Source organism: Drosophila hydei, unplaced genomic scaffold (genome assembly GCF_003285905.1).
Source record: "Drosophila hydei strain 15085-1641.00,03,60 unplaced genomic scaffold, DhydRS2 tig00000060-arrow-pilon, whole genome shotgun sequence".
Lineage (NCBI taxonomy): Eukaryota > Metazoa > Arthropoda > Insecta > Diptera > Drosophilidae > Drosophila > Drosophila hydei.
In genome coordinates this window covers 2769655-2786639 of record NW_022045656.1, presented here as the reverse complement: position 1 = coordinate 2786639, position 16985 = coordinate 2769655, and the positions used below count along the sequence as shown (strand labels likewise).

General features: G+C 38.0%; 5 protein-coding genes across 8 annotated transcripts in view; 4 read left to right on the top strand and 1 right to left on the bottom strand.

The window, feature by feature from the left end:
- The first annotated feature begins 69 nt into the window (after positions 1–69).
- On the top strand, positions 70–1721 carry LOC111592105 (probable phenylalanine--tRNA ligase, mitochondrial). Its single transcript, XM_023304134.2, has 2 exons — positions 70–1470; positions 1530–1721. Exons 1-2 carry the CDS (start codon positions 214–216, stop codon positions 1695–1697), a joined length of 1425 nt encoding a protein of 474 aa, XP_023159902.1. The 5' UTR covers positions 70–213; the 3' UTR covers positions 1698–1721.
- Positions 1722–1822: 101 nt separating this feature from the next.
- LOC111592107 (CAAX prenyl protease 1 homolog) lies at positions 1823–3667 on the top strand. The gene is made up of 2 exons (XM_023304138.2): positions 1823–2016; positions 2201–3667. The coding sequence occupies exons 1-2, from the start codon at positions 1924–1926 to the stop codon at positions 3464–3466; spliced, it is 1359 nt and encodes a 452-aa protein (XP_023159906.2). The 5' UTR covers positions 1823–1923; the 3' UTR covers positions 3467–3667.
- A 48-nt stretch (positions 3668–3715) lies between these two features.
- Positions 3716–5204, top strand: LOC111592108 (CAAX prenyl protease 1 homolog). The gene is made up of 2 exons (XM_023304139.2): positions 3716–3832; positions 3886–5204. The coding sequence occupies exons 1-2, from the start codon at positions 3731–3733 to the stop codon at positions 5134–5136; spliced, it is 1353 nt and encodes a 450-aa protein (XP_023159907.1). The 5' UTR covers positions 3716–3730; the 3' UTR covers positions 5137–5204.
- A 24-nt stretch (positions 5205–5228) lies between these two features.
- Positions 5229–8555, top strand: LOC111592106 (CAAX prenyl protease 1 homolog). 3 transcript variants are annotated; one of them, XM_023304135.2, is made up of 3 exons: positions 5229–5419; positions 5497–6979; positions 7039–7138. In XM_023304135.2, the coding sequence occupies exons 1-2, from the start codon at positions 5309–5311 to the stop codon at positions 6748–6750; spliced, it is 1365 nt and encodes a 454-aa protein (XP_023159903.1). In that variant the 5' UTR covers positions 5229–5308; the 3' UTR covers positions 6751–6979; positions 7039–7138. The 3 variants fall into 3 exon arrangements, with proteins under 3 accessions (XP_023159903.1, XP_023159904.2, XP_023159905.2); XM_023304136.2 differs by lacking the exon at positions 5229–5419 and adding an exon at positions 8260–8555 and having other exon boundaries at positions 6797–6979; positions 7062–7535; XM_023304137.2 differs by lacking the exon at positions 5229–5419 and adding an exon at positions 8260–8554 and having other exon boundaries at positions 6797–6979; positions 7039–7535.
- Positions 8556–10369: 1814 nt separating this feature from the next.
- Positions 10370–16985, bottom strand: part of LOC111592212 (calbindin-32) — a 34416-nt gene continuing 27800 nt past the window's right edge. Inside the window, exons 9-12 of one of the 2 annotated variants that reach the window (XM_023304283.2) lie at positions 15900–15911; positions 10971–11027; positions 10816–10887; positions 10370–10740 (exon numbers count right to left, since the gene is read on the bottom strand). In XM_023304283.2, coding sequence (XP_023160051.1) covers positions 10594–10740; positions 10816–10887; positions 10971–11027; positions 15900–15911 — 288 coding nt within the window. In that variant the 3' untranslated portion in view covers positions 10370–10593. The remainder of the gene's footprint in view (positions 10741–10815; positions 10888–10970; positions 11028–15899; positions 15912–16985) is intronic. The other variant, XM_023304284.2, reaches the window with a different exon arrangement.

Here is a 16985-nt window from a genome sequence, read left to right as displayed (position 1 = left end):
TGGTTAACAGACAGTTGTTAAGCTATTTAGTTTAGACTTTTTACCAGCGACAATTTTTTTTGTGTTTGTATGTAGTCATGATTGAATTAAAAAAATCAGCTGATGGATACGTATATGCGTGTAGCCCTGGTGCGCTCGATTGTTCTGTTAATTAATCGATATTTGTTTTGCACGTACTGGTATCGATAACAAGCAGCTGTTGTTTTATAATACATGCAATGCAATATTTTGCTAGTTAATAAATATATAAAGCCTGAAAGAATGTTATTAACGCTGCGTGTGCCAGGCTCCCGCCTATGTTTGGGTCAACAGCGACGTCGCTTGTTAGCTAGCAGTGTCGCCGAGGAGGCCAAGAAACAGTCAACACAACACCCGTTGCAATTGGAAATCAAGGGACACTCATACCCCACAGACAGCTGGACGAATGTGACTCCGAAAATACTATCATATCTAGGCTTAAATAAACATCTTCAGCGAGACCATCCATTGTCGATAATGCGCCAACGCATTGTCAACTATTTTTATGGCGCCTATCGCAATCAGCGTGGAAATCCTCTATTTTCCGTATATGACCAGCTCAGTCCTGTGGTCACGGTGCAGCAGAACTTTGACAATCTACTTATACCCAGCGATCATGTGAGTCGTCAGAAATCGGATTGCTATTATGTGAATCGGGAACATTTGTTGCGTGCCCATACGACAGCTCATCAGGTGGAACTGATTTCGGGTGGATTGGATAACTTTTTGGTTGTCGGTGAGGTGTATAGACGGGATGAGATCGATAGCACACATTATCCGGTCTTCCATCAAGCGGATGCAGTGCGTCTGGTCACTAAGGATAAGCTGTTCGAACGTAATCCTGGTCTGGAGCTATTCGAGGAAACGTGGAGTGGTTCGTTAGCAGATCCGAAACGCATTTTACCCTCGTCCAAGTGCATGGATCAAACAAAACAGCCATGTCACACTCTAGAGGCTGTCAAACTGATGGAGCACGAAATGAAGCACGTCCTGGTAGGTCTTACCAAGGATCTTTTTGGCCCCCGCATCAAATATCGCTGGGTGGATACTTATTTTCCATTCACTCAACCCTCATGGGAACTGGAGATATTTTTCAAGGACAACTGGCTGGAGGTCCTCGGTTGTGGTATCATGCGCCACGAGATTCTGCAAAAGGCGGGCGTGCACCAATCGATTGGCTATGCGTTTGGCGTAGGTCTGGAGCGCCTCGCTATGATTCTATTCGATATACCAGACATACGGTTGTTTTGGTCGAATGATAGCGGCTTCTTATCACAATTTAGTGAACAGGATCTACAAAATCTGCCAAAATACAAAGCTATCTCACATTATCCGCAATGCTCAAACGATTTATCCTTTTGGCTGCCAACCAATGTGGAAATCGACGCTGGATTTTCAGCCAACGATTTTTATGATTTGGTGCGCACTATAGCTGGGGATGTGGTAGAGCAGGTGGGAATCTTACCTTACAAATGTTGTACATAATTTAAGCTGTATTTCTGTACTTTTAGATAAGTTTGGTGGACAAATTCAAGCATCCAAAGACAGGAAAATCGAGCCTTTGCTTTCGCATTGTTTATCGTCATATGGAGCGCACCTTAACTCAGGCTGAAGTAAATGAAATACATAAACACATAGCCGATGCCAGTGTGGAGACTTTTAATGTGCAAATACGCTAGTCATAGTTAAATAAAATTGTTTTTAAAGTAAAAAAAGTAAAAAAAAATGAATTGAATTTTTTTTTTCAAAAAGTAAAGTCATCGATGCTTTGTGTGTAAAATCGATACACGATATACGATATTCGAGCGCTTTACGACACTGTTTTAAGGTTTTACGTGCAAGCCGTAGAGTGCGGCGTTGTTGAAGTATATACGTCTACATTAATCTTATGAAATTCAGGTGAAAATGTCCATTTTGGAAGCAGACGATGTGCTGTACAGCATTTTGGCATTAGTCATCATTGAAAATTCTCTAGAAATCTATATAGCGTATCGCCAGGTAAGTTAATAAAAATTTAAATGCCGGCACGTGCCAACGTACAAGGCGGCAATTAATGTTTGCCTATGTATTTTACAATGCGTACAATCTATGTGTATATTTAGCACGTTAAATGCCAGCCGAGTTCGTTGATTTGCCAGACAAATTGTAAATATTAGATTAATCGCATTTTCCGTCCTCACAGGTTAAAGTCTACCGTAGTGCTTTGGATGTGCCCAATGAGCTTAAGGCTCACATGAGCTCGGAGACGTTCCATAAGGCGCGCAAGTATGGCTTAGATGGGGAGAACTTTGGCATCTTTAAGGCCTTGTTAATGGACGTGCTACTTCTTTGTTTGGAACTATATATTGGACTTATTGCATTGCTTTGGCAGATGTCGGTAGATGTAGTCGAACGCCTGGAATGGGATTCGAGCAATGAGATTATTGTCAGCCTCGTATTTGTGCTTATTTCGAATGTGTTGTCCACATTCAAATCGTTGCCATTTAAGATCTACAAGATCTTCGTGCTGGAGGAAAAGCATGGCTTTAATAAGCAAACGGCTGGTTTCTTTGCATGGGATCAGGTCAAGGGCTTCCTGGTTACCCAGATAGTGATGCTGCCCATTACAGCGGCAATCATCTTTATTGTGCAGCGCGGCGGCGACAATTTCTTCATCTGGCTGTGGATATTTGCTGGCGTAATCTCCCTGGTGCTACTCACCCTCTATCCGATCTTCATTGCGCCGCTCTTCGACAAGTACACACCCCTGGAGCAGGGCCCATTGCGTCAGTCAATTGAGTCTTTGGCTGCTTCACTCAAGTTCCCATTGACTAAGCTGTATGTTGTGGAAGGATCAAAACGCTCTTCACACAGTAATGCTTACTTCTATGGACTGTGGAATTCGAAGCGTATTGTGCTGTTCGATACACTGTTATTAAACAAAGGCAAACCGGATGATTCAGATCTGAGCGACGATGAGAAAGGCAAGGGCTGCACGGACGAGGAGGTGTTGGCTGTACTTGGTCATGAGCTGGGCCATTGGAAGCTGGGTCATGTGACCAAGAACATTGTCATTATGGAAGTCCATCTTTTCCTCATGTTTCTTGTCTTCGGCTATTTGTTTAAGTATGCTCCATTCTATGAGGCATTGGGCTTTGAACCAGGCACGCGACCCATACTCGTTGGTCTGTTGATTGTCTTCACGTATGTGATGGCACCTTACAATGCCATCATCAACTTTGCCATGACATTATTATCCCGTCGTTTTGAATATCAAGCGGATGAATTTGCCCATAACCTGGGTTTTGAGAAACAATTAAGCCGAGCATTGATCAAACTCAATTTGGATAATTTGGGCTTCCCCATCTTTGACTGGCTATACTCCACCTGGAATCATTCGCATCCAACACTGTTGCAGCGCTTGGCGCGTCTCAAGCAATTGGGACAGCCGGAGAAGAAGACGCAGTAAACTATGGGATGGGCCTTTTAGCCCTGCATGCAATCGCAAGTGTGAAGACCAAAGTATTTAGCTTCTCTCTCTGCCTATCTCTCGCTGCTGTAAACCTTATCCGTATCGTAGTAGTCCCTCTCCTTTTTAGTTGTATATTGTATAGATTTCAATAAAGCATGCCGACTTGACCGAAAAAAAAAAATATAAATAAAGTAAGGAACAAATTTAAAAATGTTTATATCACATGTATTTGGCTAAAATGTCAGATTCCATTAACAAACAATGAGTGCCCAGCTGTGGAATGACCCCGCTATAATACTACTTTTCCTATTGATCATTCTCCTGGTGGATAATCTGTGGAGTCTCTACCTGCTCTTGCGCGAGGTAAACAACTGAATGCTATCGACTCCATGTTTTATTTCAAATGTTTATTGCAGATTAAACTGATTTACAGATCTAAATATGTACCGGAGGTGTTGCGTCCGTACTTATCACAAGATCTGTTCGAAAGAATGCGTAGCTATAAGCTGCACAAAAGCTGGTTCATCATAGTCAATACACTCATTGTGGTCGTTATTTGTGGCTGCCTTGAATTGTATTTTGGTTTCTATGCGCTGCTTTGGAAATTAGTTGACCGCTGTGCCATCTGGCCGTGGATGGAGCACGAGATCTGGATGTCTATCATCTATGTGCTCTTTTTAAGCATTTATATATTAGTTAAGTCGCTGCCGGGTAAAATCTATGAGAAATGCTGCATCATCAAGCTGGTGAAGCAACCCAAACGAAGATGGTCGGAATGCATTGCCTTTGAGGTGCTGGACATCACCTGTTCGCTGCTGATCATGGCCGCAGTGGTTGCTGTGGTGGTATCGATGGTGCGTGCCTTTCATGAGCTAGCCTTCATAGGAATTTATCTGATGGCCGTGCTGCTGACCGCGTTGGTAATTTTTATAGTGCCTTGTGTCATTGATCCTTTCCTTGGCAAACGTGTGCAGCTCGAGAATCAGGCGTTAAGACTGGGTCTTACCGAACTCACCCATCGCGTAGGCTTCCCCATGCAGTATGTGTATATTATACGAGTCCGTGACCAAAGCGTGGGCAGCAACGCCTTTTTCTTTGGCAGCTGCTGTCTGAAACGGATCGTGATCTTCGATACGTTATTGCTGAATCGTGGAATGGCCAACGCTGCTCAGCTGCCGGAGGAGGAGCAAGGCAAGGGCTTACCCAATGAACATGTCTTGGCTGTGGTCGCTCACGAACTGGGCCACTGGAAGAAGGGGCATTTCTACAAGGCCATCGTCATGTTTCAGCTACACTTACTGATAACGCTCCTACTGTTTGTCATCTGCTTTGCGCATGGACCCATTTATCAGGCGGTTGGCTTTGAAGAGGGCGTCGAGCCGGTTATAGCGGGATTTATAATAATCTTTGGCTTTGTGCTGACGCCCTATTTAACCATCTCCAATGTTATAATGCTAACAATGACGCGTCAATTTGAATATGAGGCAGATAAGTTTGCATTCCAGCTGGGCTATGCAGCGCATCTGCGCATGGCACTTCTCAAGCTCTATGCGGATAATCTTACATTCCCTTTATCGGATCCCTGCTATTCCAGTTGGAATCATACGCATCCCATGATGTTGCATCGCCTGCAGCGCTTAGAGAGCCTCGAAATTTATAGAATGTAAAAAAATTAGAAAAAAAAACAAAGCTAGCTACGAATACATATGTATATTTAAATCCAACTGCCATTTTCGAATCTATAATGAAATATATATTTATTTATATATGGTGATTGTTGATTATATTATTTATATTCTATTGTTTATATTGGTTGGTAACATGATCTTATCCTGAGCGATGGTATCCTACGACACTTGGCCGAAGATAGATCCGCGAATACTACTCTATCTGATGATGGTGGTGTTGTTCCTTGACCATGTGTGGGAAATAATATTGGCCAAACGACAGGTGAGCGAGTCAAGGAGGTGCTAATGATGATAGTCTATCTAGCAATCATTCACTTTAAACATGTTTTCGTCCAGTAGCAACTGACCTGCCTGAATGCCGTTATGGTACCGGAAGAGCTACGAGATATTATACCGCCGGAGATCTTTCATCGCGCCCGCGTCTATGAATTACACAAAATGGAGCTCTTTATATGGAAACATATCATCGATTTGATCGCTAGCCTCTTAGAATTATATTTTGGCTTTTACCCATTTGTTTGGGGCTTGGCCACTATCACTTTGGCGCCCTTAACATCCAAAGAGCTATGGATTAGCCTGATCTTTGTATTATATCTAACTATATATATATCGCTACGCTGTCTGCCTATCCTAATCTACGATAAGTGTATATTGGAGCTGAGATATGGAACGCACCGACGGTTTCCCAGCTATATGTATTTGCTCATTGGCCTACTGTGCATCATCCTCGCACAGATAGTCCTGGCGCCGCTCACCTTATTGATTATAGTCTGTGTCCAGGTCTTGGGATTCTTTTTCTTTTTATATTTCTGGCTGTTGTGGGCCGTTTTCACCTTGCTCCTAGTTTTCTTTTTGCCCTATCTATGTGCCCCCTGCATTGGTGCTCAACGTCGATTGCCGTCTGGGAGCGCTCTGTATACGGATATAAAGGTCGTTTGTGATCAGACCGGATTCCCCATGGATCGTGTCTTTATCATTCAGACCAAATCCATGCAGTACAGCAATGCCTACTTCTATGGCAGCTGCTGCCTGAAACGCATTGTCGTCTTCGATACGTTACTCTTGAATAAGGGTCTGCCGGCCAGTCAACTGCAACCGTTTGAGGTGGGACGTGGCCTGACCAATCAACAGGTGGTAGCTGTTGTTGCACACGAGTTGGGTCACTGGAAGAATGGACATTTCTACAAGGCCACGTTTATAATGAAGCTGCATTTCTTTCTAACCATGGTCTTTTTTGGCCTACTCTTCCACTGCCCTTATCTGTACGAAGCCGTCGGGTTTAAACCGGGTCTCTGGCCAATTATTGTCGGCTTTTTGATCGTACTGCGCTTTGCGCTCACACCATATCTGACGTTGGCCAATATCCTAATGCTGTGGAATCTACGACGCTTCGAATATGCCGCAGATCGTTTTGCACATCGTCTCGGGTACTCCCTGCTGCTGCGTTCAGCGCTCACGAAAATCTATGCGGATCACATGAGCTTTCCGGTCTACGATGACTGCTATGCCCGCTGGCATCATACGCATCCAACCATATTGCAGCGATTGGCTTATCAGCGAAAACTGGACCAGGATGCCTACTATGCCAGCTAAATGATCCGTCTCATCTAAATTTATCTAAATTTGTAGTCGATGCGATTTTTATGTCTTCGTTTTATGCTTCTAGTAGTCTGTGAGCTCAATTTCAAGTTAATCTAAATGTTTTCTGTGACCTTTTCCATTTTTTAAAAATTATCTGGTTCCTCAGTATACTTGTAAATTCCAATTCAACGGTCATGTCTTTTGGGTGCATTACCAAATTGAATGTTAACATTGACAAGTGGTATGTGAATTCTGATTTTAACTCTGTTTCTGACTCTGATCTTGATATTCGAATTGCAGTAATGCTTTTGCCTTATCCACAGTCAAACGCACATCACGTATGCCAACAATTCAACTCGTCTATTGCTGAGCAATCCGTCCGGTTTCGTTTTCCGCAGCATGGGCACTACTACATGTCGCTGTTGCAAAGATTGCGCCAATCAGGGCATTGGCTTCCTTAAACGCCATTTTGGACGAGGCGGAAGCATTCAGAAAACGCGTTCCCTATGCGATATGCTTTCAGCTGTCGGACTTCATAACTATGCGCATAACGAAGTACACAACTCAGAGCACAAAGACTCGGCGGCTCAGATGACAGATGAAGAACATCAAGAGAGTGATCAGTATGTGACAAAGCTCTTCACCTGGCATCTGGAGCACATGCCCGTCGTTACACCGCGGCGTGCTACCAAAATTGTTAGGCGCAAGGAGCGAATGCAAGTGTCTTGTCTTGCTTGGCATCTAAACAGCTGCAAGTGGGCAAATTATTATGGCAAGGAGTATGAGATGCCGAAATGGTTGGTATGCCTACACAGATGGTCAAATTCAGTTCAATGTTTTATATACTTTGGGTATTATTTGCCCAGTAGTCAAATAGTATACCTCTTTGGAAGCTCTAATCTCACCACGCAAACAAATATTAAAAACGTAGAAAATATTTCTTCGATTCCACATCAAGTGTATTTTGCCCTACTACTGAAAGATATATTATGCTTGACTATCTAGACAATTCAGATAGTCCTCAATTTTCCTGACTGTAACTGTAGTATCACCCATCCGGGTTTCTAATGAGATACACTCTTTAATTTTGGTTATCGACTTGCATTAAGCAGTTTGCCATGGCTCAACCAATCCACCATGGCTCGGCAATCACATAGTTCATTTATTAATCCTCTATCAAGGGGTAACAAGTTTCATTCATATACAAATCAATGCGACTATTAGCTATAAATGCTTTTTACAGTCTATGAAAATGTTTACAACAGGCAGAAGTTGCCGTGGCAAGCCCTGTAAAGTATATAAATTTATATAATTTAAGAGAAACGTAGAATGATTGAAATTGCTGCACAGTGTATTCCCTAGTCGGTTACTGCCGACTTGAGCACCCTTACTTATTGTAGCTATTCTTTTGGCTTAGCCCATGCTCATATCAGTCAATCAATAAGACAATTCTAAGCTAATACTAGTCTGCATTGCTCTGTTAAGCTCAACGACTAAACTCATTTTTTATCATACAAAAAGCCGCTGCTCTACTATCAAGGACACCCTGGACTATATAAATGAAGTACTTAACGGCGCGATGCTCACTCCGGAGCAGCAGGAGTCTGCATTGAATTCTAGTGGCGAACTGATGCCCGATATGAATGCGAATATTGTTGGCATTAACGTGTTATTGCAGAAGCTAAACGAATTGCTGGAGGAGCAGAATCAGGAGCAAGGCAATGTGCAGATGCAAAGCACTTAAGACGCTAACACAATAGTAGTAGTAGTATAAACCAATATGTTGCTGTGTTTTTGAGATTGTAATCTATCGATAGTTTATTAAAACACCATTTTTCATATCATAGAATTTTTGCTTGACATATATGTATGTATGTAGTATCTATATAGATATAGATTTATGTATATATATATATATATTAGATATATATATTTATAGTTAGTTGTAGTTTATAGTTATAGTTAATAATGTATTTTGGTATAGTGTTATCGTGGAGAAGGTCCTCTCTGAAGCTGTTTTTGTATGTGTATCATCTGATAATCCATCTTAAATATTAGCATAAGTAAGATATATAATATATAAGTATATACGATATTTGTTTTTTGTTACTTGGCATTTTGTTGCATCGCACAGTTCTCTATAACATATATATATATATATATATATATATTTTATACTGTTTTTATTTTTGGAGTTTTCTTTTATAGATTTACATACGAAATTTTTCTGCCTTTTTTCTTTAAAAGCTTAGATAAAGTTTTACTGAGAAATGTCGGGGTTTTTTGGCTATATTTGTGTAGGGCAAATCAAAATTCAGAATCGAATAAATTGTTTTATACCAATAGTTGGCTTCAAGTATTTATAATAGAGATAGCACCTTGAGAAGTTTAAAACAATGTAAAGCAGATTTTGAACATTTTCTGTTCTTGAATTTAGGCATATATATTTTAAGCACATTTAGATCATAAAATTTTCGACATTGGACAAGGTAAAAGTTCGTAGATTCTTCTATTTTTATATTTATTTGTTCTGAATTTGTGTGTGCTTAGTTCCCTTTTCGAACCCGCCTCTGCATAATCCGTGCAGCACTTGGACAAGCACGAGCACAAGTATGACATGTGTTCAAGGAGGGCCATGCGGGGCGCAGGAGTAGGTTGGGCTGTGAAGAGGACGCCTGCCAACTGTAAGTGGGTTTTAGTTCTCTCTTCATTTCGGTTTACCCTCGTTTTTTCATTCTTTTTACCTGCCTCTGGACCGTGCTCGAGTGCCAATTGGCAGCTGTTTGTCGAGTGCTTTGATTGATGCTGGCTTGGCCTCTACTTTGGTAAAACTTATACACTAAAAACTTTGTGGAACATACAGATATATTTATCGTTAGCTGGCATTTCTTTGTGTGCCGTCTTGTCAAAAAATTAAGGTAAATTTTCAAAAAAAAATAAAATAAGCAGAAAAATCGCACGCATCAAAATATATATATATATATATATATATGTGTATATTCATAATACAGTACATTTATATATATATATATATTAATATATATATAGTTATTATAAGTACACACAATTATTAACAACAATTATCTAAAAAATTCGCACTACATAATAATTTATAATAATATAAATTTCACATTTAATTTTTTTTTTGTAATAATTTGTTGAGTGTTTGCTCTTACGCTTAGCTAAGTTTTAATTAAGTCAAAATAAAATTACTTTGCTTTTAGTTAAATATATAAATAAATATGCAATATATAGGAAATAGAAAATATAAATATTACGAGTACTCTGGCTACTCGAAAATATTATTTTTAAAATCGATGTACTGAACGTTTTTATTAAATATTTTTTTTTTTTGTATTTTTCTGGCTGGTTTCGAGTTGCTTGTTCAAAAAGTAATTTTTTGTTTAATGTATTATTTGGTATTTTCGTTTGGATTTGCTTTAAAATTTCCTTAATATGTTTTGCTTTACGAATACACATACATAATAATTTTGTTTGCCTTTTATTTTGGAGCTCTTGTGTTTGGGGAATAGACTTTCGAAAGCTTAACATGCATAAACATTTAATTAATTTGAAACATTTAGTTTGAATTAGCTTTTATATTTATTTATTTGTTTTGCGTTGTTTTTTTTATTTGTAGTTTAGCGCTTTATCAATTTTTTTTCTCAAGTTTTTTTTTATAATTTGCATTTGTGAGGTTTTGTCCTCGAGCTGCGCCTAGTTTGCGGGCAGTTTTATAAAGTAATCAAATTTTTGTTTGGCTTGCGGCCAAAAAACACGCCCCATTTGCATTAGTTTACCCAAATTGGTAACAAAAATATATGTATATGTGTTGCATTAGACACTCGGCCCAATCTACTGCTCGTCGTCGGGCGAGATTTTGGCCAAAGTTAAAAGTATCATGGTTAGCTCCTTGCGCGAGATTTTGCCATGCTTATCACGACCGACGCCACGCATGATTGTCTCCTCGAAGGCAGCCAGATCCTGGGCATCATAATCGTCCTGTGACAAAGCACACAATAGATTGAATATATATACATGTGTCGAGTTATGAATGCTATCGATCTATAGGATTACCTTCTTGACCAGCTCGAGCAGATCCTTGAGAAAACCTTTCAGCTCCTCGTTCTCAATGGTGCCGCTGTTGTCCTGTTTTTTGTTTTTTTTTTTAATATAATTTATATTATAGTAATATAATATTGTATGCATATATATAAAAATTGCTAACTTACGCGATCGTATAGTGAAAATACTTTCTCAATATCCTCCTTGGTTAGCTTAGTGGCGCCCTGTTTTATAGGCAATTGAAAAGAAAGAGCATACGAAAGTCGCATTGAAATATCTGAGACGTCACATTCCATATCAGATGTATAAAAATATTTATAATACACACTGTAGTCTTTGCGGGATATTTGTTTTTCGATGTCAATTGGCATATGGTTTTTGGGCCTCTAGTCTACATGTGTGTGTGAGTGGGTGTGTGTATGTTGTGTCTTAGCTATGAGTGTGTGTGTGTGTGCTTATGTTATATTTATTTACAGTTCATGCAAAATCATTTATTCTCATGCTTTCAACTTTTTTTATTATGCAATCCATGCCAGGCCCGTGTTTGTCTATGGAAATTCAAACCACATTCACACACCCGCAAACAGGCATACACACTGACACACTCACACACATATGTGGCCTGCATGCAAATCAATTTTCATTTACATTTTAGCATTCATGTTTGCATTGACTCAATCTCTTCATTCATATTACAGCCAATTTGTGCACAATTATTTGCACATTCCGGCACAAAAAAAGAAAACCTGGAACAAAGCCCTGGGGGCAGTCACATGGAAAGAGCTCCAAAGACGCAGCTGCTTTAAAAATGTTTACGGTACTTTTTTATATTAAAACTAGGGATGGGCATTTGCTCGATATATCTCGTTGCTTTCATGAATCTTGCAATGGATTCTGCTTGATTGATGTGATCTATACAAAAGGCCCTCAAAAACTATATCATAATTTTATTTTTATTTTTTTCTATTTAAAATCAACTCTATTATTCCCTTTCATATATTTATTTATCATATTTTATTTCGACATTTACATTCCTTTTCGACTTGCTTTCACTTAGAAATTGCTCTGTGAAATTTTCTTTTACCGAAAAGACGTGAAAATTCCTATTTTTGTGGATCTCTAATGCATCACGCACACATCTCTAATGCCTTAGACAAACGTTTATATAGCCAGAGATTGCATGCTTATGCGTATTATAACGAATGACTTAATTAAGCTGTGTTCTATTTGTATTTGTACTCAACTTGCTCTTCTTGACTTCCACACTTCGACTTCCCTGTCTTGATTTCCCTCCCTTTCCCCTCCTACCTGAACATTTTGGCAATTCGGTTTATGCGCTTGACTTTAGGTAATTAATATGCATTAAGGTAAATTGCGAAATTTTCTGTGGCTTGCCATACCTTGTACCCACGGGACAACGACGAAAGCGGGCATATTAAATATGTGCACATTGCGAGAGGAGAGCATATCTCTTATTATTTGTAATTTGATATATATATATTCTCGTATGCCATATCATTTCTAATCCATAAATATGGTTTGGGCGCCAACTATATAAAAGCTAGACAGAAAAACTATAACATAAATATGTTGTTTTTTTAATTATTTCTTGTTCTTGTGGTCCACTCAACCTTTTCTGCAGGGTATCTTTAAGCTGCGCGACTCATATCTATTCTATTCTATTCGCTGTGTGGCTAAAGTAATGTAGCATACATTTCAGCGCTTACATTTGCAGTTTTCGCATGAGCAAAATGCTGTGTGTGTGTGTGTGAATGTGTTTTTATAGAGAAAGAGATGTATGGTATGCTACAAGCGCCAGTTAGATTTATTGATTCCACTTCCTGTCCAACACACACAGACAGAGGCACCATACATGCCTGCACCTTGTTTTTGGCTGCTTGTGGTTATGCAAGCAGCACATGCAGGTGCGGAAGAGATTGGCCAAGGTTGAAGGTTTTACACCTGGCAGCTAACGTGGAGCTTTCAACCAGTCAAGCTCAAAGTCGCTGCAGGTTTTACATGGCCCAAAACCAAAACGGGAACGGCTCAAATTTCGCTAGGCAACAATTTGTTGTATGTGTGTGTGTGCGTAAGTGTGTGTGGGGCAGTGTGTGCGCTTGTGGTTTCCCTAAGGACTGATAACATTTATTTTATTTGGACCTGTAAGCTGTTTTATAAACGACGCGTACGACATAACGCATTTTCTTCTTTTTCATATACCCTATAGTTAAACAAGAAGTGTATATTGGTTTGATCAAACTTCAATAGTCTAGAAAATAATTCTATATATAATATGAAATGGCTTTAATAAATCGTAACATTTTTCTGAAAGCTTTTTTATTTTTAAATATTCTAAATAACAGCTGAAATATATAAGACATCAGCTTGATAGTTTATTAACGAACTACAATTAAATCTTCATGAATTAATAAAAGAGCTATAAGTATTGAAGACCCTTTCCGAGAGAACAGAATATCAAGAAGATAAATCTCACAGCATAATAACCAGTCGAGCAGTTCTCACTAGAGCACACCTACTCTGGAATTGTGTGTGTGTAGGTTTTGGGGATTGGAAATCCATTAGGCGCCCGCTCTGGCAGCCATTTTATCGCATTGTTCTTCGCTTTGCCTGTGTGTGTGTTTGTGGATGTGTTTTAAAAAATACGAAAAAGAAAGATGGGCTTAATGTTGAGCCTTAGTGTTTAATTTGTGCGCCGACACTTTTACACACACCAAATTGTACGGAATTTATGCGGACGGGTGCCTAAAAGGACGCTTTGCATTTTGTCAGCGCTTGCCTCTGACAAATTGTGAAGCCTACAAAAGCCGTCACGTTCGCACAGCTCTGATAAAATGAAGTAATTATTTTATACTTCAACACTTTTGAAAACCGTTCCCAGTGCCGGAGTTGATGGCGGCGGATGTCTGCGGCTGCCATTATCCATATGGGCAGCACCGAAAGGCATCCAAGTATCACACACACACACACACACATACACGTTTACTGTCCTCTAAATTATGCAAAGGGTCACAGCTCAGGGTTGTATCTGGACCTTCATTAGATTTAAGCAGCGCACGTACATGCACTTATCACCCATCTCCAGCAAGGTGTGTGTGCGTGTATGTGTGTGTATCTAATTAGTATAGCACATAGTTCTCGTTTACTTATTGGATTGCTCGCAGCTTAAGCACCCATTGAGGTTAGCTTAAATATTTGCTAAGTTATGTTTGTCCCTATTTAACGGCCTGCTGCTTGACTCTTTAGTAAAGTTGTTAAGCCTGACACAATTCATACAAAATTGATCAAGCTGTTTAAATATATTTAGTTGATAATAGTAATTTATTAAACATACAAGAATAATTAGTTTATTAAATTTATTTTTGTCTTATTTCGAATATTGCTTTGCCATTTTCAGACTAGATTTCTTTTAGATTTATTCATTAAATGAAGGAAATTTAAATGTTGGCTAAGAAGTTGTTTAAACTTGTTAGACATTTTATTTACAATTTTTTATATATGGTTTTTCTATTTTTGAAAAGCAATTCAAGCTCTTTGACTTACAACTTTATACTTTAGAGCTAATCAAACAGTGGGCTTAGTTCTTTGAGCTATCAACCAGACCACAAGCATTTCAAAAAGACGTATGTAAATTCACATACACACACACACACATACACATATACGCACACCTTCTCACTTCCTTCATACACACTCTGTTGCACAGTTTATTTGCTAAACATGCCAAAAAGAAAAATAAAAAAAAACAAAGCTATTCAAGTAAAGCAAAGCAAACACACAGCAGACCAGCATGCACTTAAGAACTAAATGTATAAATGTATAGTATAGTCGTATTTATCTATGGATATAGATATATATAAAATTGTATCTATACAAAAGTAGTCTATGGAAATGCATAGTATAAGAATTTGAAAGGCAGTTAGTTTAGCTGACAAAAGATAAATCAGTCACAAAAACAGAATATGCAAAAGTCAATGAAAATTGTATTTGTTTTTGTGTTTTATATTGCTAAACAAAGCGAATTGAAATTCGAAATATTTTTCATATAAACTATAAGCTCGGGTCGCTCAAGTGGGAGACATTTAAATTGGAAATGTAAACTTCCTTTTGTTTATGGCTAAATAAATACGAGTAGAATGTAGTGTATTTTTTTGTGTTGAGTACTCTGGCAGACAACTTTATAAGATGATTTTTTGTGCTGTCATATCGTGAGAGGCTTTGAATGAATTATGTAGTATTAGCTCCTAGCAAGCAGAGTAACTAAAAGAAAGACGGCAACTGTTATATTTATTATTTTTTTTCTTTATGTTTCTGTCTGAGTTCCTTTGGGAAGCCTGAATTGAAAAGTATTGGCATAGACTATTGAATAGCTGAAATTATTAATATTTTAAGGCAAGAGTCGCAAAGAAGCACTATAGTATAAAAAAATACCACTTACATTTTGAATAAAAAAAATTGTAAGTCTGGAAAATTTCAAGAATTTTAACTATGTTAAGCCTTAAATTATAAATATAGATGCTTTAGTTATGTCTCCTCGTTGCATGTACATAATGTCAACTAAAAGTATATTGATGAAATACTCTATAAGATACAAAACATCCAGAGTTTATAAGTTACTTTTGGGCCAAGCCGAAGTGAATGTGGGAATGCCTTTTAGTCGTTACTAAACAAAACTAATATAAAATATGTGTTAATTATTTGAGCGGGTCTTGAAGGCAATATATACTTAAGGTTCAATATATATAGCGAACCTTAAGGCTAGAAACAAACTTGACTATATAAGAAGAAAACGTATTTAAGGATGAGAGGCTGGCTTGCATATGAACTAATCAAGCAACTCCATTTGCTAAATAAACTTCTGTGAATGTATAAAATGCAATAGATCCACATCTATCTAAGCTATCTGCAAGAGCATACATTGCTTGGCTTGGCCAAAGCCAATTTTTTCTTTATATGTTTACTGTTTTCTATTGTTGTTTGCTGTTTTGTTGCTGTATTTGTTTTTGTTTTGTATTCCATTTGGTTGGGTAACAACGTTTAGTTTTCGCTTTAGTTCGGCTTGGATGGTAAATACTTACATCGATGCCCTCCTGGAATACGAGTACATGTGTTTTTTGTTTAGTTGTTGTTGTAGTAGTTGTTGTTGTTGACAGTGCATATTGATTGTTGTAGTAGTTGATGTTGTTGTTGTAGTTGATGTCGATGTTTTATACAGCATTTATTTGTATTGTTAAATTGATTTTTATTTTTGATTTTGAATTTTTTATTGGTTTGCAGCAATTTTAAAGTCGAGTTTTAATCGATTAAGTTTTTATTGTTTTTTATTGGATTTTTTCGTATTGCGAAAAGTGGAAAAGTAACATTTGTGGCAGCCAAAATTTACATCACGTGCAGAGTATTTGAATATTTTTGAAGTTTTGATTGTCGTTTAAAGAGGTTTTGGTTGATTATAAAAATGTACAAGTGTTGATTGTTGTAGATATATATATTTATATATATATTTATATATAGAGTTGATAGGTAGAAGTATATGCATAGAGGTAATAGGTAAATATATAGATACAGTTGGTTGGTTTTTTATTTAGGTAGTTGCAGTAGTTGGTTTAGGCATAAATAGTTGCAATATAGAGAAGGTTAGGCGGGGAATGGAAAAAAGAAAGTCAGAAAAATAGTTGATAAAGTTTGGTTTTGTATATATAAATTAAAATTAGCTAGAAATATATGCGCACAAGAGCTAAATAATTGTATAAGAATTATAATTGAAATAACTTTATTTGGCTGCTGGTGCGCAAATTGTTTGTTTTGCAATTAGTTAAGTCTTAAAATGTTGGTTAGTAAACTAAGATACCAGCTAGAATGCAGTAAGCTAAAATTATATAAAATATTAAGTATACGTCTAGTTAATCATCAGGCAAGATCAATTCAAGTTAAAGCTATTTTTAGTTGCTGTTGTCTTATTTAATTTGCTGCTGCTTAAAAGTGCAAAGAGCTTCCAGAACTAAAGATAAATTTCTTTTCTTTTTTATTTCATTTTAACAAATACAAAAATAACTTAAAACTGTCTGTGCCGACCGAAAGGCCTGGCTGCTTTTTGCCTGCTGGCCACATCCTCACGTAAGCTGACTGCAGTTAATGGCACCGCAGAGAGCGTAAACAAAAATATG